The following is a 25065-nucleotide window of genomic DNA, read 5'->3' on the forward strand; positions in this document are numbered from 1 at the left end:
ATTCGCTATGACTTGAGACGTTATCCATCCTCTACGCAGAGTTATAAGATCGTCAGTTAGAGCAGTCAGTGGTTTTACTCCGTTTGAGGTACCTAGAAGAAAATGGTTTGGAGTTAAGGCTGGCTCTGACTCGTGGTCTACAGCAACGTGAGTCAGTGGGCGCGAGTTCAAAATTCCTTCAATTTCGGTTAAAGCGTTTCGCAATTCCTCGTCTGTTGGGCGTCTGGCAACTTTCATCTCAGCTAGTACTCGTTTGACCGACTGCACTAGCCTTTCCCAGCTCCCTCCCATATGTGGAGATCCTGGAACGTTGAATTTCCAACTGGTTTCCGTAGTGATAAATTCTTGAGCCAAGTCATGTTGTGCTACGGACTGCATAGCTTCGCGCAGTTCTCGGTTGGCTCCTATAAAATTAGTTCCTCTATCGCTGTAGAATACTGCTGGATATCCACGACGAGCTATGAAGTTGCGGATGGCCATAATACATGAGCTTGTATTCAAAGAGCAAGCTAGCTCAAGGTGCACAGCCCGTATGGTTAGGCAGGTCAGAAGAACACCCCAACGCTTTTCAACTCTTCGTCCAACGGCCACTTCTATTGGCCCGAAGTAGTCTATGCCGGTGTGGGTAAACGGTTTAGTAAATGCGGATAATCTGCCTTTTGGTAGGTCTGCCATCATTGGTGGCTGTGGGCGGGCTTCACGGATTTTGCATCTTACACAAGTTTTCTTCACCTTATCGAAAACGCCACGTAGTCTTGCGATGTAGTAACGTTGTTTCACTTCATTTAGAACGGTTTCTTTAAGGAGATGATGATATTTATTATGATAGAAGGCAACTATTTTGTGGGTTAATGTGTGGTTCCAAGGCAGGATAATAGGATTAACAGTGTCGTAGATCAGGTACTCACAGCAGGACGTCCTCCCGCGAACGCGAAGTATTCCTTGTGAGTCAACAAAGGGGGAGAGCTTATACAGCGGGCTTTTCTTTGGGATTGTTCTTGGTGGATTTGATTTCAATGCTGCTATTTCACTTTCGTATGAATGCATCTGAGCGCACCGAATATGATATTCTTCGGCTTTCTTCAACTCTTCGCTTCCTAGTACGCCTGTAATCAGCAAGGTTTTATTTTTCCAGTTGTGCGCAAATCGCAAAACATATGCCGTTACTCTCACTAGATGCTTCCAACTTTCAAATTCACTAGCATCAAGTAATGGAGGAGTGTAAGCTGAATGCATAAGAAGGCATGCTTTAAGTTCTTCGTTCGTGCTCATGGTTTTTGTGGATGTTGTAGGCCATTCTCCCTCCGATTTTCTTAAAAATTCAGGGCCCTGAAACCATCTGCTTCCGTCACACATATCCGGTTCTCGCTTCCATTTTGTACCATCATCCGCGGGATTTAATTTAGTGGGAACCCATCGCCACTCTGATACCACGGAGTTTTCCAGAATTGTACTAACTCGGGCCGCTACGAAGGGAGAGTATCTACGGTGGTCAGATCTAATCCATGCTAGAGTATTCCTAGAATCGGACCAAAACACTCTTTGTGATACAGTTACAGACAGACTGTTCTGTACACTTGCTGCTACTCTTACACCGAGCACTGCTGCTTGCAGCTCCAGGCGCGGAATCGTCATGTACACCAATGGAGAAACTCGAGTTTTAGAACCCACAAGGGAACACTGTACTTGTTCACCTTGTTTGTATCGAATGTAAACGACGGCCGCAATACCATTTTCGCTGGCATCTGCGAATGTGTGCAGCTCTACAGAAACGTCAGCTCTGGCTTCGTCGAGTGTATGATAACAACGTGGTATTTTCAAAGATTCGACTCTGGGGAGAATTTTAACCCACGTTAGCCATTTTTCGTGTTCTTTAGAAAGTATTTGTTCGTCCCATTCGATGCCTGATCTCCAAATTTCTTGTAACAGTACTTTCAAGAACATCAAATAGTTTGCGATTAACCCAAGTGGGTCGTATATTGTCATCAGAATTCTAAGGACTTCTCTTTTGGTCGGTTTGCGTGCTCCATTTAGTAAATCTCTATCCAAGCGCTCCCAGTTTACTTTGAAGGTGAAGCTATCGGATTTTGTACACCACCATAGACCTAAAACTTTTTCTACGGCGAGTTTTGAATTTAGGTCTAAGTTTTTTCCTGCGTCATGCTGGTCATCGATAGAACGTAGAACGTTTAGCGAATTAGACGTCCAATTGTGGATGTCGAATCCTCCTTGTTTATGAATTTCCTTCACTTGGTTGGCTATTCGAATAGCTTGGTCTTCTGACGGCACACTAAAAAGCATGTCATCCACATATGTGCAATATACAATGACAGATGCAGCTTCTGGAAATGCAGTTGAAAATTTGGCGGCGTTCAAGTTTTTAACAAATTGCGCGCTACTTGGCGAGCAGCAAGCACCAAAAATCATTACCTTCATGATGTAGACTTTGGGTTCTATCTGATTTCTTGTTTGCCAAAAAAAGCGCTGACAATGCTGATCTCGTTCCCTGATCCGAACTTGGTGGAACATTTCACGCAAATCACCGCAAACCGCCACGCGATGTTCACGAAACTTTTGAAGTACAGATATCAGAGATACAACTTGATCGGGTCCGGTTAAAAGAACTGAATTTAAGGACACACCTCGGGTTACTGCAGCCGCATCCCATACTAATCTAACTTTTCCTGGCTTGTTTGGATTAGTTACTGGGAAGACAGGAAGATACCATATCCGATTGTGTTGCCTTTCGAGCTCCTCTTTAGATAACTCTCGAACATAACCTTGTGCGATATAGTTTTCGATTTTATCGTCAAGTGTTTTGGCAAGTTCTGGATTATGTCGTAAGCGTTGCATTAATAGTTGATGTCGATGTAGGGCTGCTGCCCTATTATCAGGTAGCACAGTGTTATCATCGCGCCATAACAATGATGTTTCGAATCGTTCCCCGTCGTAACGCGTATTTTCATGTAAAAGCTTCAAGGCGCGTTCGTCTTCGGTAGATCGAGGTGGTGGTGTTGGTGGAACTATTCCCATGTTGTCGATAGAAAAATATTGTTTCAAGAGGCTTTCCAAATTGTCGTCACGCTCTGGTTTGCATGAGCATATGTGGTTGATATAATGAACCAGGCTCGACGATTGATCGCCCGTTCCTCCGCCGTAAACTGTCCACCCAATGCGAGTTTTAACGGCTAGTGGTTGTTCAGGTCTTCCTTCACGACTTTTTCTGACCAACGTAATATTTGCGTGTTTTATTCCAATTAATAAACGTGGTCGAACGTTTTTGTAAGATTCAACCGGAACATCACGCAGATGATCATTTTCATTTCTTACTTGGTCTGCATCCAACGTTTGAATGGGTAGTTGCAAGTCTTCTACAGTACGGACATCATTAAGCTCTAATTTCGGACCGTGTATGCCGGATATATGTAAATTTACTGATTTGGATTTGTCTTCATATCTGTAGGTCCCAGCTGTCCATTGTAAAAATATTGGTTGTGATTTTCCATCTAACGCCAGTTCATCAGCTAGCCCCTGCTCCATCAGAGTGAGATGCGATCCATCGTCTAAAAATGCGTAACATGAAATTTTCTTTTCTTTTCCATACAGGATGACGGGCAGATAACGAAATAGTCCAGTAGCGTTAGCTGTTGACTGGTGAGCATTGAAGGAAGCTGTAGGAATTCCTGCCCTAGAAGGATCGACGGCATCTTTATGCAGCAATGGATGGTGTTTCTTCGTACACCCGTCTTTCCCACAAGGTCCTCTATTGCATCTACCTTGGTGACGATGAAGACAGGTCCGGCATATTCGGTTACTATTAACTGCCGACCATTTTTCGTCATACAATAATTGTGAAAATGTGTTACACGTCTCTATTGTTCTACACGAAGATCGATGGCACGCGAAGCAGTTGGTGGTATAGCTAGGTCCTGAACTTCTACCAGGGATTGTACGTTGTAGTTGTTGAGATGGCCCTTCAGATCTCTGTGCTTCCGACTCGTATTCTTGGTGGAAGTGCATTGAAGCTTTAAACCTGGTAACTGGTTGGTTCGACGGAGGCTCACTTACTAAGCAAGCATCTTCTGCCAATGCATAAATCCATTCGCTAAATGCGGACAAGCTTACCTTCTTCAGAGACCTCTGGTAGCGAGCCCATTCCATTTTGTGTGGCGGTGATAGTTTGCCTATTAACTCGTTTAATAAAGAAAAGTCGCGCTTGTATTCTTTCTGACCACAAGCTTCTATGGTTGCGTATATGTTTTGTACAAAAAGAGCAAAATCAATAAGCTTGTTCATAGCATCAGGTTTCAGTGGAGGCCAAGAAGCTACCTTTTCCTTCAAGGTTTTGATGATGTATATTGGCTGTCCAAATCTCAGCTTCAGAGTGCTCATGGCTTTGTCGACGGTAGACGGATGTATGAGAAAACAGCGAACGGCGACTAGGGCATCTCCCTTCAAGCTATTGCGAAGCCGTACCAGATTCTCATCGTTCGTGAAGCGGCATAATTTGGTTGTGCTTTCGTAGGTGGCGTAAAATATTGGCCATTCTTCCGGACTTCCTGAGAATACCGGAAGGTCCTTGGCTACAATCTGACGAACTGCGAGTTGATTATGGTCCAGACTACAGGCTTGCTGGTTGCTGGGTTCACTTTGCATGTTACGCTTGTCCTTACGCTTGCTGCAATCCCGTACAGGAGTTGATTGTTTACCTGGTTGAAAGTTTTTCCGGGCTACACAAGTTGTTCTTTGTTGTGCCACACAGCTGTTCTCCTGATCCTCGGAACTTTCATCCGAAGTGTTTTCACATCGTAGTTGGTTAGTCTCGGGAACATCTTTCAGCCAGTCCTCGACCTTAGAATTGGCATTTTGTTCTTCATCCACTGAGGCTTGTGATTCTAATTCCGCTAGTTCTTCCAATACCTCATACTCCTGCTCCATTAGTTTTTGTTTCTGCGCAAGAAGTTCTTGGTCAGCTTGAATTTTTTTCAGTTTGAGCTCGAGGACCGATCTTGAAGATTTCCTCGAAGATGCTGATCTTTGGCTTAAAGGAGGTGCACAATCGAGCTCATTTGGTGACTTACCAACTACCGTTCCAGATTCCGTCGCATATTTTCCACTCTTCTTAGTATCGATCTTAGCCGCTTGCTTTTTCTTTGCCTTCTTGAGCAGCGTACACTGATCGCAGCTCCATGGTAAGTTCTCGATATTTTCATCAACACCCACGCAGCTGAAGTGATGCCAAAGGGAACAATCATCACAAAGAACCATCCTATCATCATCACATTCGCTGCATATTTGACAGTTAAATCCAACGGTGTTGTGTGTACGCTGTCCAACTTCCCCACTTTTGGATCCTGTGGGTGTTCTTTTGAGACCCATTCCGACTGTATTTGGAGTCAATTTGCCAATATTCAATCCGTAAGCGCCGTATAAATGAATTTAAAAGATGTGATTTCGGGTGGCAATGAATGTACAGCTTTCTGAACTTTGAATCTCCTGTATTTTATAAGCGAGTTTTAAATTCCTAGAATATAGGTTATGTAAGTAAGACAAGAGTGAGGAGTGTAAATTTGTAGTTCTTACATTTAGTATATCCTTAAAGCTTTTAAAGGATTCTGCATTCTACCACTTTTATCGGCGATACGGGACTGTTTTTAATATATATATATATAAAAATTAATAATAATTCAACTAAAGGTTAACACGTTATTCATGGTTACCTCGTGATTGTAACTTTCTGTGCCGAGGAATAATCGTGCGGCAAACTAACTCCTACGTTTTTGGAAACTGGGCTCTAAACTGAGTAAATACAAATAAAGAACTTTATAAGGTGCAATTCAAGGCACTTGAATAGTAAAAACTCACCAATTCTAACTAAGAAATATAATAATTGTAAAACTAATAATTCCACGATGCGGCGATCTGAGCACAACTTGCTTTTCTTCCTGCTATGATGTCGTTCGTTTTGACACTAGGCTTGAATCACTTTTGATGAACCTGTAATGCGTCACTGACGAGGGGCTTCTTCACAACCATATCTTAGTTGTCTTACAAGTAAATCTGTAGGGCTCATTTAAAAGTTTATGATCTGCATTGTTTTTATCACATTTGTATGGTTTTTGGAACCTGTCATCTCTCACGAGGTTTTTCGGAATCACCCAACGTTTAAAATTACCCCACTTAACCCTACACAGCTACTATTTATGGGAAGAGCAGCCTGTTTTAGTCTCCATTGGCTGCTTTCATTGTAGAGGAAGGGCGGAATGAAAAATCCTTCTCATAAAGTATCAAGATGCTGGAAAATAATATACACGAGCTTTCTGATACAGTACTTGACGTAGGTTGTGTGATATTCAATTTTTCCCCCCATCCTCCTCGAAGAAGCACCCTTCCTCGTAGCATTAGGATAGCGTTATATTTGGTGATTTTTGTGTTTTGCTGCTTTTTAGCCTTCTAATATTGAATGAGCGCTGTTCAGTGGCTTTCCGAAACTCGATTGTCGTCTGTTTGTCAATGAGTTTGTCTTTTAAGCGAAGATTTTGTTTCAAGTATGTTTTTGTACGCACTGTGTTTAGGGGAAAGCTAGACTAACATTGAAACATTTAATTTCTTAGTAACCGTAATAAATCTATTTTTCTTCTTTCTGAATATTCGATTGTTGAAGGTACCGGTTTTGAATCGAAAATATTCCCAAAATAAATCTTAAAACCTCAAATCCTTCCGCTCGATTTTACCGAAACGATTAAATTGACATTTCTGTGATATTACTTTAAGCCACCCAATCAAAACCATCGCCGGCAAAACTCCTTCATAACCCGAAATGCTAAATTAATTTTCCATCCAACCCCCGAGTTTTTTTCCTTCTTCAAAACAAAAAAAAAAGACAAACCAGTAAAACTTTGGAGCCAGAGCCAATTTTGTGGAGCATCAGCTCGCTTACCTTCATCCGGGGACAGGGCCAAAAGAGTACGGTCTTGCCGTAGAGCGAAGACAGGTGCGTCGATAAGCTGTCACAGTATCCGATGGGTCCTGACGATCCGAGCCTGGCGGTGGGTTGTCCTGGCCCATCTCCGTCCCCATCTCCAGCTGCTTCCGTCGTCGTCGAGTAGAGAATCACCGTCGAAATGAGCGGATCGGATAGCCACCGTTCGAAGCTGGCCATTCCTGTGAAAAAAGGAAAAAAGAAAACAGATGAAACAGAAGGAAAAATTTCGATGAAGTGAGACAGAGTCTCAAGGCAGAAGCTAAAGTTAGAAAGTGGATGAAATTGAGAAGGTAGAGGCTATCGTCTTTCCGCAGTTCGTTTGAACTTGGCCTGAATTTATTTTCAAGGATTTGGGATAGAATTTCAAACCCGAAAAACATGGATAAAACTTTAGTCTGATGAGCTGAAATATTTTCCTTGGCGATTTTTCTCCCAAAAATTCCGTCAAACCATGTCAAACAATGCAACCATGTTTATATCAGTGTACTGATCCACTGTTGCCTCAAGTTTGATTTAAAACGCATGTCATAGTGGATAGAACATAAGCCTGCTATGCCAATGGTTTTGAGATCGAATCTCCAATATAGCGTAGAATTCTTTCTGTGGTGTTTTGTTCAGGTATCCGAATGGGGGTAGGCTTAATAGCGGCACGTCATCAAAACATACGGGAAAATTGTGCCTAGCCTTTTTTTTACAAGATTTCATCATTTACCTGAGAAACCTGAAAAACCTTTAAAAGGAAGAAATAAATTTAATCTTTTTAAGATGGCCTAAAGCCTACCCACTAGGGATTATTAGCATTAAAGCTCTTTTCTACATTCGGTAAGGAATGATAACATGTCTTTTAAGTTTGATTTCTTAAACTCAGATTCGTTTAAAGCGTAAGATACTAGAGAACGAAAACGTAGTCTGGCAAAGAGGGACATTTACATATAAGATGGAAGGGATTTGATTCACAACTACCACATACTGGAGATTCAGCACGCTGAATGTTGTGCATGTGATAGTTGAGTTTATAAAGACCGGAGAGTGCTCTGGTCAGGATGCTGCAATGAGATTTACTTAAAGTTAACAAGTAACTCGATATGATTGGGGACGGTTTTTCTAAAAATAATTTTGTTTGGCGGCAAGTGTCCAACTCTTCCCAGTATCGTTTATGCTGGTTAGACGACCAAGTTTGAATTTAGGTTCACCAACATGGCGATATTGGGACAGCCGGCTCTGGTCCGCAAAATTCTTTTTCCGGTCCAGCTCTGGCGAGTTCGTCGGCGCACTCGTTTCCAAAAATTCCCTTATGTTCGGGTACCCCGAGAAGGTTTAATCTAAGGTTGCCGGAATTTTTTCCACTCCCATCTGGGCCTAGCAGTTCCGGGCATTTTTTTTCAAAAAAACTTGGCAAAATCCGGGCATGGATTTCAATTTTTCAAATCCAAAAACCGGGTAAAAACCGGGCAAAATTTAGGTATAATTATACATAAAAGCAAAGAAAAAATGCAAAAAAATTGAAATTAATATTTTATTAATGTAATTGCAGACTTCCAAAAACTTTTTGAAACACTTAAATATTTAAAGGTTTATAAAAGTGAATCAGCGAAATTATTTGAAACAACCGTTGAAAATTTCCATACCGTTAATCGATTTTACTGAAACTTACTCAAAAACTTTGATTTTTTTTTGGTTTCTTTGTGAAAAAATCCGGGCAATATCCGAACTTTTTTCACGATATCCGGGCAACCGGGCCGGACCGGACTTTATCAAAATTTTGCATCAAATATCCGGGTAAACCCGGATAAAACCGGGCAATCTGGCAAGCTTAGTTTAATCCATTGCCTTCAGCAAGTTCTTCAATTGCTTTCCGGCATGCGATTACCAGTTTTGATCTAGAACTGGAAACACTGAGTTATTTGATAGCTGCTTGGCTATCCGAACAGAAATAAATTGTTCTGAACATAATTTTCTTTTGAAGTGCAATTTGCACTTCATACATAATAGATTATAGCTCAGCCTGAAAGACTGTACAATATTTACCAAGAGGTTGAGCATGTTCTATGTTCAACTCGTGACAGTAAATTCCTGCACCTGCACGGCCGTTTGATAATGAACCGTCAATATAGAATACAATATGAGAGGACATTTGGTCCTCTACGAAACCTGGTAACCATTCTTGAGGAGAAGAAAATTTGATTTTAAACCCCATGTAAGGAAAACTACTCAAGAGTGTTAAATCGTTTGGCGCTCAATTAAACTTGTTTAAACTAACTGATTCAGGCCACACATTGTATGACTCGATGATCTTTCAATATTACCTGACAGCCAGAGACCAACTGCCTGTAGACAAAAAGCACATGAGAAGGCTTCCTGTTTTAGGAACAAGTGTAGCGTTTTGATAGAAAACAGAGCCTCTAGTGCTGTAGTAGGAGTTGTGCGCTCGTGAATCGTGAGCGCACCAGTCGAAGCACCACTCTCCTCCAAATGACAGGACCAGTTTTTTCCAGTTTTTCGTGGACTGTGGGCTGTCGGGTTTTTTTTAATAAGTTCGATACAGTGGGCCAAATCTGGTCGAACAAGTTGGTTTGTTTTTTATAAGGGTTGGGTTTTTTACTGTATTTTTCCTCAAATCACACCATCAAAAAGGTTCCAAAAATCAACTGTAACACCTCTTACCAGCAGAAGATAATCATCTGCGAATCCATAGGTTGGTATTCCACGGTCATTGAATTTTCTCAACAAGCCGTCTGCAACTAGGTTCCACAAAAGAGGTGATAGTACACCTCCCTGTGGGCAACCAAGTGTGCTAACTTTTGTAATTAAAGCCTGTCTTAAAGACAAATGAGGATTCCTGTTACTTAGCATTGCGCTAATCCCGTTAGTTATAACACCAGGCACTCCATGAAGTAGTGCCGCATCCGTTATTGATGTAAACGAGACATTATCAAATGCTCCTTCTATGTCTAGAAATGCTCCTAGACATGATTCTTTCTGTGAAAAACTACGTTCAATATTGTGTACTACGTTGTGCAGTACGTCGTTTCAAGGTATGAAACCTGGTAATCTTTTGATTTGGCTAAGACTTTATTTAACCTAGGTACTTGCTTCCTGCAAGCCTGAAATGTTGGTGCAGTAGCTCTGCCAACTTGAGCGTTCGACAGCTCTTGTTGCTTTCCGGTAAGCTCGGCGAGATAACTTGAAGGCATCAAAACCTTCCGTGCGCCTTCGGTTCCAAGAGCATCTGCAGTTCTAGCGTAATTTACTGAGATTTGAGTTCCACCATGATGTACTGTTTTTGTTGAATTTCAACGTTCGTAAGGGACACGATTCTTCATAAGAATTCAAAATAATTTCGGTGGTTTTTGCAACCACTTCTTCCAACTCAAGAGGAGTAGTGGTTTCAGGTGTATATCCATGAAATTTAGTAGCAAGATGCTCCAAATATAGGTCCCAATTAGTTGTTCCTGGGTTTCAGAATGTAATTTTTTCTAAAAATTCACCTGAGTGTTCAAAATAGATAAACTTGTGGTCAGAAATCGATTCTTCGTTAGGCACATGCCAATTTGAAATTTCCTGAGAAATTGTTTTAGAAAAAAGTGTGTTGTCAATCACCTCTTCTCTGCCACACCTAACAAAAGTTGGTTTATTTCCTATATTTAGAATATCTAAATCAGTGCTGCTTAAATATTCCATAAAATCTAAGCCTCTCAGATTGATATCGCAACCTTAATAGAAAGCATTTCTATCAAAGAATTCCACACATATTTCCATCACACACAAGAACCACTGCACCTTCATATCAACGCATGAAGCGGGGTATCCCATACAGGATGAAAATTTAAAAATCGTGTGTATAATCTGAATCTCACGAGTTGCCAGGAAAAATACGGCCCTTTGCACCAGTGCCTGGCTATAGTGCAGACCTTAACAACGTTCTGCTTAAGGTAGGATTATTATACATTTAACACAGAACAAGACAATATCATTTCTTAAGTCATAGTAAGTGAGTAGACATCACCGGTGGTTGTAGTAATTAAAAGGTATCAGGGAATTCCATTAGAAATGGATTGAAAAGTTTCAATTAATAAATTAACTGTACCAAAGACTTAAACTTTGCCTTTGGCACAAAATATTTTTGCCAAATCGGCAGGTTTTCTTGACCCAATTGCTTCTATCAGGAAAATCAAAAACCATGGTGATAAACACTATCAAAGGTTCAATTTTCAAAAACATTTTCCACTAGAAACAGTTTCCAGTGCGTCTATTTTTCAAAAAGTTATGGAAGGGTTTAAAATATAGCATGAGCATTAGACTAGTTCACTTTTCGGCTTTTTTCGCTGATCACAACGCCACTTACAGGGTTTGATCCTCATTCATTTTCAAGAACTCTGGTCGAATTTGAGCTCATTTGGGTAAGTTTCCAGTGTGCGCTAGAAGTTTTATTAAAAAAAGTCCATTTTTCTGGAAAATTTTCGTAGATGTGTTCTAGCTAGCTGTTGTCAATATAAAATGATAATTTTATAGTGCTCAGTGATTGGTATGACAAACATTCGTATGGACCTGTTTTAGATAATTGACTAAATCAAACCGAGAAAAATTAAAAATTCATAAACTACCAACTTTTACAGAAAATTTACTTACAAGTTAAGAGCTTAAAATCAGTAGTAAATAGAAAAAAAATATTTTCGATATAAACTTTTCATAAAAAGATAGCCTTATTTATAACCTTTGATTTGATGTATAACACTTAATTATCGCAACAGTACAAGCAAAGATATTCAAACATTCACATCACATTCTTTGAATCATAATGTTGTCTCCATTCAAGTTTTAGCATCATGCAACCTGCAAAACGTGGCATCAAGAGGACTTGCTTACAACTTGATCAAAGCGCGCGCTTTTTTTAACTCCTGGCCCCGTCATGGGGTACTTAATTGAATAAAATATCCTTTCTTGTGCACAAGTTGGTGTGGAGCAAACTTGAATGAAAAATATTTTAACAAATCAAATTTGTTGCATAGATATTTGAATAACTATGCTAGCACTCTTGCGATGATTATGTGTTATACATCAAATTAAAGGTTATAAATAAGGCTATGTTTTTATGAAAAGATTATATCGAAAATATTTTTTTTTCTATTTACTACTGATTTTAAGCTCGGTTTGATTTAGTCAATAATCTAAAACAGGTCCATACGAATGCTTGTCATACCAATTACCGAACACTATAAAATTATCATTTTATATTAACAACAGCCTGCTAGAACACATCTACGGAAATTTTCCAGAAAAATTGACTTTTATCAATAAAACTCCTAGCGCACGCTGGAAACTTACTCAAATGAGCTCAAATTTGGCCAGAGTACTTGAAAATGAATGAGGATCAAACCCTGTAAGTGGCGTTGTGATCAGCGAAAAAAGCCGAAAAGTTCACTAGTCTAATGAGCATAAATCATGAGTAAAATATTGTTTATACTTGCGTAATATAAAAAAGAAACTAGAACTTGCAAAATCAAAATCTAAAAGAGCGAGTTGGAATAGCAAACAAAAATCGAAAGACTACAAATGATCACCGGTATTTTAAAATTTGTTGGTAAAGTCATTATACTTTCATTCCGAACAATGATATAGCTGTAAGATAGAAATGTTCAGCAGTTTTTTTTTGGGAATAAGATTAGTTTTTTTTTCAACACTCAAATGCTGGCAAAAAAAAACAATATATTTATTATTGTTTTTGAATAAAAAATAACGGTGATAAGAAAAATTTGATAATAAAGGCTGGGTGAATAATTTTAGATTTCTTATCGGCATGACCCAGCATCAAAAGTTGTAGGTTCTTGACAAAACAAATCTGTTACTCTGTGGTTCTTCCAAAAAAGTCTGTAATAATTTTTGATATGTTGTTTAAAAAAATCAAAGAAAAATCTTGCCAAAATTCGATAAATCTAGTCATTTGCTTGAAAATTAAAATATGGGAAGCTAGAATGCTAACTGTATTTTTAACAACATTTGCTTGAAAATCTTAGAAATTATGGATTTTTCTTGGTTTTAACAGTCTTGCTCAGGAAAAATTTATATTGTGGATGAACTTCTCCAATACACTCGCTGGAAAAAAGCGATTAAAGATAAATAACAATCCAACTTTCAACGCACTCTGTAGAGACAGTGTTTTCCTTGAAAAATACATATAATTCTAACTTCAATCTAGCGTTGTGATTTCGTCCAAGAAAAATTTCTACTGGAAGTGATTACAAATATTTACATATGTTTGAGAAAACAAGGATTTTTGTCAAAAAATGGTCAAAACTTTTTTTTCATGAACCAAATAAAGGCCTTCAAAAATTTTCGTTTTTAATATCAAAGGGAAGCAAATGAAGTCACTATTTGGAAGAACGGATGTTCAGAAAAATGCAAATTAATTTGAAAGTTAAGAATAATCTAAAATGATCAAGATACACCAAGTGTTGTAGCTATTCAATTTTGGCTTGTATTGTCCGACTCGAATCGAAAAATCTTTGTAAAATCTAAGTTTTCTTAAACCTTATCGTTTTATTTTTCCATTTTCAGATTTGATTTTGTCAAAAATTGTTTATAGGGTAAACTCTGTTAGTTATTGATAAATTATATTTTGAGTGCGGCCCGCCGCAAAAATTTCAAATTCAAATTGGCCCGTGGCTTCAAAAGTTGCTCACCCCTGCTGTAAACAGTATCTTCTTAACCCAAATCATTTAGTTAATTTCGATCCAGCAAAACCCCTAGTTTTTGTGACAAATGCTTTTCTTTTGGTTTTGATGGTGTGATTTCTCATGTTATGAATGGAGAAGGAAGCCTATAAGTTTTGCTCCATATTCTTTGAATGGAGCTCAGAAAAAATATTCGATTTTACATTTACAAGCATGAGCTTACTATAACAACAGTTAAAAAGTTTCACAAATTTGTGTAAGGCCAAAATTCACCATTTTTATAGATCATAAACCTTTAATTGGTATTTAAGGTAAACTTGGGAGAAACTCAATATCTGTGACAAGGGTACAAAGATACATTCTTGTATTAGCTATTAACGATTTTGATGTTTTTTAATCGCCCATCAGGAAAACTTGGAAATTGAGATTTTTGCTCTAGGTATCCGGTACAAAATCGGTTCCAAAATATTTGGACAGAGAATACGAAAAAAAAAATTGAATTTCGCTTCCGAGTTTCCTGTTGATTAAAAAAAAATGCAATTAAATCAAAATCAGACTTTAATTAATTTTTTTTTTATTTTGGTTTGGTATTCTAACGAGACAACTTTTCTTTTATTTTGCTCCTGATCGACCACCACCCGTTTTTCTGACTACATTTTTTGGTAGGTGAAAAGTTTTCATATTTGATCTCCAAAGGAAAATTTTCAAATATTTTCATAGTTGGTTTAATTCGTTGCAAAATTTCAAAATTGATTATAATTTCAATGGCATGTTCGGCGGAATGAAAAAATAGAGAGTGTTCGGATGACGTAAGTGAAACCACCAAGATTTGATAGCCGTAAGCTTCAAAGCTAAAACATAATATAAGACTTTTAATATTAATTCAGCTGATAAATTAATTCCGCTTCGTAGTAGGAGAGGTGCAAAAGTTCAAACCGTCGTAAATCACAACTTCTGACAGAACTGCTGTTATCGTTGTCAAGCACTGTCGGCCGCGTGAATAGAGAGAATTCTATTTTATAGAAATTTGAAAGAAAGGTGGATAGACAGGCATTTGGGCGCAAATAGGAGAAAGCTTGATAGGTGTTGAAATTTTAGGCTAGAGGGCATATGTTGATGAAAAGCTCCCATGAATTGTCCCGCCTTTGCTCTGCACTAGCTAACTAAACATGAGAAACTGAGAAAGAGAATCCCCATGTATAGCGAGCCCAGTGGTTTGAGAGCGTGGTTTTACACACACTTCAAACGAGCAAAAACGTAACAACCCATGGGCCTACTGAGCTTTCCTTATGCGAGAACAGTTCTAGCGACACGTTGCCATTTTTCAGATTCTCGCTGCGAATAGTTGCTACTTGTCGATTTTTCGCATTTCACATTTTATCTATTCCGCGTTCATACTTTTGGCCAAGTGTCAATTTTTGAACCGTATTTTTGTACTGTATACGGTAGAGGGTCGTCGAGGAAGATACGTCTGAACGGGTTGCTCTCAATCTCAATCTGATGAGCTAAAGCCTAGGTCTGAGTCTCAATGTATTATGGGTATGGAAGGGCAAGATACTACAATTTTCTTGTGGTATTTATTCTTTTTGTCAATGATTGTTTGTTATGTATGTATGTATATATGTTGGTTATTCACCATGGGTGCACGGACTCACCGCAGTTTCTGCCTAAGTATGTGCTCACATGCATTCTTAGATTATTAAGTTCGACAAATCTCCAATGCAACGCGTACACCGTACCTATGGCTTCGTATGAACTGTTATGGAGTGAATGTATTGTGTTGATGTAGGTTTATTTTGGAAGAACGAGTCAATCAGGTGGGCTAGTTTACTTACAGGTATTCCGGCATCCGTGTATATACCTGGCCAGCTGGCAACTGATTGAACATTCTAATTATATAGTCAGTTATAGGAGTAAACACATCTTACCTGTCGGCCACTTATGGGATTCGAACCCAAAAGTTTTCTTGCCGATACCGGGAATCGAACCCAGCACGCCTGGCATATCAAAACCAGACTCGCGCCAGCCTATCCGCTAGACCACATCTGCGCTCATTTTGCCAAAGATTGTTTGTTATATGATTTTAATCGCCGTGATTTTTATGATTATAATTTTAATAGAATGTTCGGCGGAATGAAAAACTAGAGAGAATTTTATTTTATAGAAATTAGAAAGAAAGGTGGATAGACAGGCATTGGTGCGCCAATAGGAGAAAGCTTGATAGGTGTTGAAATTTTAGACTATAGGGCATGTTGATGAAAAGCTCCCATGAATTGTCTTGAATTGACAGAAAGCTTGATAGGTGTTGAAATTTTAGGCTAGAGGGCATGTTGATGAAAAGCTCCCATGAATTGTCAATTCAAGACAATTCATGGGAGCTTTTCATCAACATGCCCTCTAACCTAAAATTTCAACACCTATCAAGCTTTCTCCTATTGGCGCACTAATGCCTGTCTATCCAGCTTTCTTTCAAATTTCTATAAAATAAAATTTTCTCTAGTTTTTCATTCCGCCGAACATGTCATTAATATTATAATCATTAAAATAACGGCGATTAAAATCATCTAAAAAATCGTAACTTCAAGCGTTAATGGTTTGATAAATGATAAGAAAAAAAAGAATAAAATAACAAATGCCATTTTTTTTATTAAATATTTTTGTTCAGATGAGTTTTACTCTATGACATGCACATAGACAACAAAAAAGCCCTCCGCTACTACTTGAGGCACAAGTCTCTCCACGCCAAAACCAATATCGCAAACTTAACGCAGCTTATAAAAAAGTATGCACGCGTTGTTACCAGGGCTACTTTATCCGGATTCAGCGTGAGTTTAAAACTAGACCCAAATCGTTTTGGCAGTACATTGAGGACCAACGGAAAAAATCGGTCTTGACGTCCTACATGTTTTTGGAAGACAAGTCGGCGACCTCAGACTTTGATATTTGTAACCTCTTTGCTGACAAATTCCGTAGTACTTTTGATTCTGGTTCAATATCCACGGACCAGATGACTATGGCGGCTAGTAACGTCCCACGTCAGAGCACTTCCTTTCATCACATCGTAATCGATGATGATACCGTCTTGAAGGCGACTGCTTAGTTGAAATCCAGTGTTTCTGCAGGTCCGGATGGCATTCCAGCGACTTTTCTAAAACGCTATATATCACATATGCTGACTCCTATAAAACGAATCTTCCAATTATCGGAATCCACGTTCCCTTCCATTTGGAAAGAGGCTTACATGTTTCCGGTTTACAAAAAAGGTGACAGGGGAATGTCAACAATTATCGCGGTATTTCTGCCCTATGTGCGATCGCCAAACTGTTTGAGCTGGTTGTATTAGATCCATTTTTCTCGTATTGCAGTTTTTATTTCTCTAAAGAACAACATGGATTCATGCCCAAACGCTTTACAACAACAAACCTGTTGACGTTCACATCTTCCGTGCAAGACAGTTTTGCCATGAGATCTCAAACCGACGTAATCTACACCGACCTGACCGCAGCTTTCGACAAGGTAAACCACAAAATAGCCATAGCCAAACTAGATCGTATCGGTATTTGCGGCTCTTTACTGGAATGGTTCCATAGCTACCTGGTAGGACGGAAACTTATTGTACGATCAGGTGAATCATTTTCCAATCAATTCCCTGCTTCTTCTGGAGTACCTCAAGGGAGCCACCTAGGACCCATCATATTCCTGATCTACTTCAACGACGTGCTGCTGCTTCTCGATGGACCAAAACTGGCGTACACCCAACGACTTGAAATTGTTTCAATCCATCAACAGCCCCGAAGATGTCAACGTCTTGTTGAACCAGTTTAACATCTTCGCCGCCTGGTTTGATGTCAATTGTCTTCCCTTGAATCGCAACAAATGCACGGTAATTTCGTTTTCACGCAAGCGGCTACCGCTATCGGCTGATTATTTTCTTGGGCATGAGGCAATTGCACAAGTTGAGCATGTGAAAGACCTTGGTGTGATCCTAGACAAACGGCTGGATTTCAAGATCCACACAAACTACATCGTCGATAAAGCTTCCAGATGCCTGGGTCTTTTATTCCGCATGACAAATGACTTTAAGGATATTTATTGTCTCAAGAGTCTTTACTGCAGCTTGGTTCGATCGTCCCTCGAATATGCCTCGGCTGTATGGTGCCCCTACTACAAAAATGACTCGGAGCGTATCGAGGCCATTCAGAGGCGTTTTTTGCGCTTCGCTCTCCGGAACCTGAACTGGCATCGACACGCTGCAGGCCCGCCGGACCGCAACACGGGCCTCTATTGTTGCCGATTTGCGTTCTTCTAGAACCGACTGCCCTGCACTGCTAGAAGCTCTCCAACTCAGCGTGCGATCCCGAGGCTTGAGGAATCGTAATCTTCAGCTCTTTGCTCCTCTCCGACAGAATAACTACGGAGCTAATACAGCGCTAATTGGTACAATAAGGACGTTTAACCGCTTCTCCGATCATTTTGATTTTGACGTTTCGAAGGAATTATTCCGAAGAAGAATCCTTAGTGCTTTAAGTATAGTATAGGGTAAATTCCGTGTAATTGTAGTTTGTCTTTAATTTATAACCTATCATTTGGATCAATATGTGATCTGTTGATAAAAATAACCAAATAACAAATAAACATATGTTTGATTCAAACTAAGTGATTGTAATGTTTTAGGGGTGGGAGTCATGATAAGAAAAGACAATTATAAACAATTTTTCGAACATGTAGTCCTTGTTTAGCACATATTTTACTGACAGGTAGATTTATCGACAGTATCATTGGAAAGCTTGCAAATAGTCAATCAAGTTAAGCTAAGCAATCGTTGAAAAACTAGCAAACATTAAATAGAAACAATGAACTTTGAATGACTGAAATTATTAAAGAAAGTTTATTAATGTATCGGCATTATTGGTGAGAGTGATGTCCGGAATCGGTATCAACAACTTTATAGTAGTTAGCCCGTGCCGAACAAAAATTACGTTTTGTGATGAAATTGCTTCTAAATAAAATTCTACTCGCTCGTTTTCTGTATCTTTCATATCTCCTTATTTTCTATCCGTTTGTAAAATTTCATGATCTTGAAATGTTATAACATGACTTTCACCACTAATAGCGGTAAGTTTATTGGGAAACATAACAAACGGTGATTAAATTCTTCATTATTCAAGATGATTACCTTATTTTCGCGTTTTCACTTATTAATTTAAACTAATTTTCAAAATTGCGCCATCAAGCTTTAAGAAACACCTTGCCTAGCCAATATCTTGGTTCAAATAACTGAAAGGAGTGGATACAATCATATCTTGGTGATTTACTTTCTTACTTTTTGTTTCTTTTTTGCCGTTAATCCCTACACATTCATGAGTTAAAAATAAGTCAGCAACTACCTCCCTTTTCTTACAGCTCCTTCTCAACTAGTCAGTCGCGGGTAATTGCTTTATCTGGTTTAACACATTTGAGATATACCGAATTGTAAAGAGGCAATAAGTAAAAAAAAAAGTAAAAACCAGGAACCAAAAGATACACGAAGAAAGTAATCCAATTTCGCTGTCATCGCCTTTTTGTGGAGGGCGAATTCTTCGAAACGAAACAAACTGCCAAGGATTGGGATTTTCAGAAAGCCGTCGCCACTTCACCTTTGAATATTTAGTGCCTTTGGGGGCCCTCCGAAACAGCATCGACCGGGATTGTCTCTTCCCGGTTTTATTTGAGAAAAATTCCAGATTGGGAGAGTCGATTTTTGACCAACCCTCAATGATTATGACGTCGGACTTTCGAGAAGCTTTGCTCGTTAGACGTTGGATTTCTTCTTTCCGGGAAATGGGTCAGTTTGGTTTGGTTGGGCAAGAGCCTTCCGAGCAGAAAATGTGTCCTCCTAGCTTCTAATGTCGATTGGGCAGGTAAACCAGGACCCTTGAAAAGCGTCGAAGAAAAGGGGGGATCGGAGAAGAAGTTGGTCAGTAGAAGGTAGTCAGGTGAGAGGAGGATGCTCTGCAGTATAACATCGTAAGACTTTAATCCCATTCAATTTAGTACCTATCTCGAGTGTTCTGAAGGAGCAGAAAGCTGTGATGCTGTGAGGCTGGAGAAGTTGGAAAAACCTTTTTTCTGGGATTTTTGTTGCTGTGCCTGACCAGGATTGCTAAAATGATAGCTCTCTGAAAATAAAGCGACTTTTTGTTTGGGAATACAGGAAACAGGCCTTTTGAAAAATCTACATACTTAAAGCAAAAAGTTCCAAAGCTTGACGCCTGAAGTGAAGTGAAAAAATGTTAGGAATATTTTAAAATCTCAATCTTTATTGGTGAATTGCAGCAAAACTGTTTGATATGCAGCGCAAACTAGATTTCAGTCACTGAACTAAAAAAAGGGTGATGAAAGCTGTTTTTTCCATGGCGGTAACTGGAAATTATATTTGAAATTCCAATTTTTCTGGAAACTTCCAATTTCAGCCCGTAATCATCAATTTACCGATAGTAATGCTACTTGCATACGCAAACAGAGTTTTTCGTTGCTTCTGATAGAAAAGATTTTGGTACATGCTTGTTTTCTACACGATTTTCTCTAAATTGCAATTACGAATCATCATATGGTTGAAAGAATTATTTTCAGAATTTGTTCGCAATGAAAGTAATAAGATAGAAAAAAATAAAAAGAAAGGAATTTTGGATTTAATAATTTGAACAAATTTTTTTTTAAATCAATTATTCCATGTTAATGATGGTTTTTCAGGATGGTTCTTCTTCTGTGAAGGAATAAAGTTCATGATTCGGTGATAATTTAACGTTTTTTTCAATTTTCTCAACCCCAGGAAAAAGGAAGCTCTCGATTCAAGATTATTTTATAAAAGTAATTTGTTTGATAGGCCCCTTGTTACAAATTCAAAAACTTCGCAGTAAAGCAAAGTCTAGAAAGATTGGAAAAGTTCAAATGATCAGCACCTAGTTATGAGAAGTCTTTCTTACCTTCCCAGGACACAAATCGCACCCTTCGGCAGCTTTCATCTTGCTCCTGGCCCGGAATCGATTGTACAAACTGATGAAACTCCTGTCTCAGCGTTTCTTTGATTGCCGCAGCACCAGTTTCACTTCCGGTGTTGCCGGATTGTATCACAACCAGAATAGGGAAATAATCCTCCGACCTCAGCCCATCACCAGAACCAGAAGAAGAATTGGCACTGGTCGTCGTCGTTTCGCGTTCTTTAGGCAGATTCCCCGGGGTCATCTTAGACGATGATGTAGTGCCGGATTGTTTGGTTTTTATGATTTTTGTTGATGTTGTTGCTGATGATGATGATGGTGTTGTTATTGTTGTGGTCGTTATTTTTGAAGTCATTGGCAGCTGGGAGAGGGCACGTGCTTCGACAGATGACAGGAATGGCTGAAATTCGAGCAGGACAATGACATTGACGAAGAGAATCGTGAAAATCAGCACTTTTCGGCTGACGGCGGCGCCTCGCTTCGATCCGCGGCTCATGTGGAAAATCTTTTGGCTGGTCGACGGATCGCGACGCCGCGCTAAACGTCGAGGCGTTTCAAATTTATAACAACTGGCGGGAAAAGAGCTCCAAGTTGTTTTTTTTCCTTTCACTTTTTTCCCGACTTTTAATATCCCAAACAGTTGCGTTATCTGATCTTTTTATGGGCACGCCTTGTCTTATACATTTATTATTATTTTTTTATTGTAAACTTTTGGCGGCTCTCAGGCGGACACGGATTGATATGACTGAAGTTGCTTTTTGTTGTAGCGTTTTTTTCAGCGGTGGTATTTATATGGCTGCCACTTTTTTTGTCTCCTTTCAAGACTCCCAAAAATTTTAAAGAAAGAAGCCTTTTGTTATGCTTCAGATCTACCGCATAATGTTTGGCGGATATATTTCGCGCATCATTTTGCTGAACCATTCGGAAAACTGTCCGTCCATTTTGATGTTTGTTGGGTTTTGTTGCCAATCCTACTAGCTAGGTCGTCGGGCCGCCCAGCCTGGGTTGGGTGTTTTTGGCGGATTTTCTTCCGGTCCGGCTCTAAGATCGTGTTCATTGTTTGCCATATCGTGGGCGATGCAAGAAATCACTGTGGGTAGAAAAATAGAGAGAAGAAAAAAAAACATTAATATGTAGAAAAAAGGATTGTCTGGTGTCTGAGCTTGGGATCGGGTTTCGTTCATAAAAGAATAATGATGTTGAGTCTGGAAGTCATAACTATTCTATTAAAAAAACTTTGAAGTTCAGTTTAGGTAGTTTTGTGCCCCAAAAAACACTGTTTAGTACATTTGCTTCACGAGAATCGATACCTTTAAAAATAAAAAATCTCAACAGTTAAATCATAGATCAATTCATATCTGGACGCCTGGACTGGACTATATATTATACCATAGCGCTCCTAGTTGTCGGATCTAGAATGTTTTGACAGTACTTTGTTTTGGAATGTTCCCTCTATCAGTGCTGAAAATTTCATTACGATTCGTATTTTTTAAAAATAGTTACACGTGATGGAAGCCCCGATACGAAAATTGATTTTGGACACTCACATCAAAAGCCCGTCGTGGTCGGGTTCAAAAATCGCAAAAGCGTTAAAAATAGTCAAATTGACCGTGTGCAGCGTTCTCAAACGTTTCCGTAAGATGGATTTTGGGCAGCTTCCTGGCCAAAAGTTTTATAAAGCCACTGGTCGGTGTGATGTCTCCGGAAATTTTTAATTCGTTGTTGCCGATAAGTTTGCAAGAAAGTGTTTGCAGCTGCGGACGAAAAACCCCGGTTTTTGTGACAAACAAGACCATGTACTCAAAGATGTACAAGGATGAGTGCCTGAGAAAACGTATTCTCCCGTACATAAGATCTCACAAAGGACTAGTATAGTTTTGGCCAGATTTGGCAAGATGTCACAGGCTTCCGAAAAGTACAGCTTTGCTATGACAGCCTTTTTCTTGTCGAACAAACTGTCTCGGTTTTCCTTACCACTCGGTTGCTGCTGTACCGTCGGTAACGAATCGAAACGCTTCGGCTACATCACACACGTGCGGGAACGCAGGCTGTATCTGTACAATCGGCTCAAAGCTTGCGCTGCCGAAAATGATGTGCTTTAAGCTGTAGCGAACCCAACCGACAGTTCGGTTTTCATTTCTTCAGGCCTCCTGTTTCTAAAATAATTTCATCTAACTGTCGGCTGCAGCGCGTGAAAGTTTTGGGCAGGACTGTCACGGTTGACTGTCGTCCCCATACCGTACCCATGCCCGGCCGTATGCGCTGCTGCTCGGTTCGAATAGATCGAACGAGCCATCGAGCAGGAGCATACGACCGAGGCGAAACGCGATGTGTGGTGCCGGTGTAAGTTAGGCGATATGATTACCTTCTATCCTATGGGGTCCTATGAGGAGGGTGATCGGGGTGATCACACCCCTCCCCCCTTTAAGCGAGAAAGAAATTCATAGCTACGCTCGTTCGAAATTTACTCGGCCCGATCGTGGATGATAATCCAAAGCGAATCTCGGCTACAGTCGGACGGAGTAGGTAGTACCGTCATGCGAAGTTCAACGCATTGAAAACTCTCACGAAGATTTTCCCAAAACTGTCACGAAGCTTAAAAAACTTTCATACCCACGAACAAACTTTCGCATGAGGTAAAACGAGGCCTCGCTGTACATCGCACGACCGCTCTTTTTAAAACTGTCGGGGAAGAAATATTCGGAAAGCTTTCATCGAGGTGCACGTGCGACGTTCGCAAGAATACTGTCGTTCGCCAGTACTTTTCGGAAGCCTGGTCACTACAGCAAAGAGGTACTACAGTGGTATCGGGACAACGGGGTGGATTATGACAAAAAGGACATCAATCCACCCAACTAAATATATGGATATAAATATTGAAATTAAGTTCTTTCCAGACTACTAGCCGAAACAAGAAGTAACTGAAAGTTGCAGACCAGGAGCCACTGGTTAGTCGTTAAACTGGTAATCAGATAAAAAGTCATCGAATCAGAGTGACTGGAAGGTTCGAATCGGTAACAGGTGATCGGTGATAAAAGGTCATTGAGCCCGAGCCAAAAGAATGTGATTGCAACATAGCCATACAAGGCCTTCAAGTCATTAGAACGTTTTTGGACTGGTGTATTAGAAGCTCGTCAAGGCAGAGCTGCTAGAAGTTTATCGACCCAGGGCCAAAAATAGGTACTCTGGCCTTGAGCTACTAGAAGGCTGTTTGCAATGAACTTATCGCTCATCAAACAGATTAATACTGAAACGGCTGAAGGATACTCAACAGACGTCTAGACCAATATAGATCCGAAAGTCTCCGAAATCTTTGAACGCTTCTATAACTATAACTAAATAGGTGAATCGAGAACTGGTGGTACATCTCTGTTGAATCTCAACAATTTTGATAACTCTAGAACCGAATTCCAACTGAATTGTTTACAATCTGGCAAAGCGTTTGCCCAATGTTGTCTGTGAAGTGTTGCCAATATATTAAGATTTATATAAAACAGTTTTTTCCCGCGAAAAGCTGTAAATATAAATGAAAAATGAATGTGTTCTTTGATTTAAGTTTTCCTCAAAAAAGTCGTTTTTATTTCCCAATCCAGAAGTCAGAAAATGGTCTGAAGAAACATTGGTTCCATGACAAGGATTGAGCAGCTTTCACCGGATCATTGATACTTCTGACATTGCGTTAAGCTGCCCCCATACCTGTCCTCATAGCTACTTGTTTGAAACGGAGATAAAACTGACCCCAACGCAAGGAAACAACTTTGTTACCGACGCGTTTTCCTACTGTAACCCATTGAGGTAGCCTGAACCCATCTGACTGACCCTAGACCCGAGGCACCTGTTCCACCTCTCCGTGGTGCAGAGTGGAAACGTGTCTGCAGAAGGAGAAGCGAGTTGCTGCTCGTCTCAAATTGGGTCAAAAGACGGAACGAAAGATGGCCCTCAAGACACGAGGAGAGGAAAGTTATTTTCGTCTTAAATTGGGTCGAGAGGGCGGAGCGTAAGATTGTCTCGAGTTACGAAGATAAACGCCTCACAAACGTCTCAAATTGTGACAACAAGCCGAATGTGAGCCTCGAGAGCCAGCGGCTTGGCGTAGTGGTTAAAGCTCAAGTCTTCTACGCCAAGGTTCATGAGATCGAATCCCGGTCATGGCATACATAGTACACTTTCTGTGGTCTAGTGGTTTTAGCATTTGTAAGATGCTAGCCATTATAACTTCGAAAGATGTACGCTTAGAGTTAAGGAAAGAAAATCTCTTCAAAGAAACATGAAGTTTCACTGAGATTCTATGTGTGTGTGCTCGAGTCACGAGTAGTGGCAAACGTCTAGTTGTTCCATGAGTCGCGAACCGTGACAGTAGAGGGAGAGAGTTTTGTTGGAGTAGTACGTATTTTTTATATCAGTTTATCACCCAGGTGGTAGATCCTTT

General features: G+C 39.8%; 1 protein-coding gene across 1 annotated transcript in view; it reads right to left on the minus strand.

Annotated features, from left to right (window-relative positions):
* LOC129757714 (uncharacterized) overlaps positions 1-25065 on the minus strand; it is a 468755-nt gene that overhangs the window by 273045 nt on the left and 170645 nt on the right. Inside the window, 2 exon segments of the mRNA XM_055755003.1 lie at positions 6941-7164; positions 20622-21726. Coding sequence (XP_055610978.1) covers positions 6941-7164; positions 20622-21132 — 735 coding nt within the window. The 5' untranslated portion in view covers positions 21133-21726.

The sequence above is a fragment of the Uranotaenia lowii genome, chromosome 3 (genome assembly GCF_029784155.1).
Source record: "Uranotaenia lowii strain MFRU-FL chromosome 3, ASM2978415v1, whole genome shotgun sequence".
Classification (NCBI taxonomy): Eukaryota; Metazoa; Arthropoda; class Insecta; order Diptera; family Culicidae; genus Uranotaenia; species Uranotaenia lowii.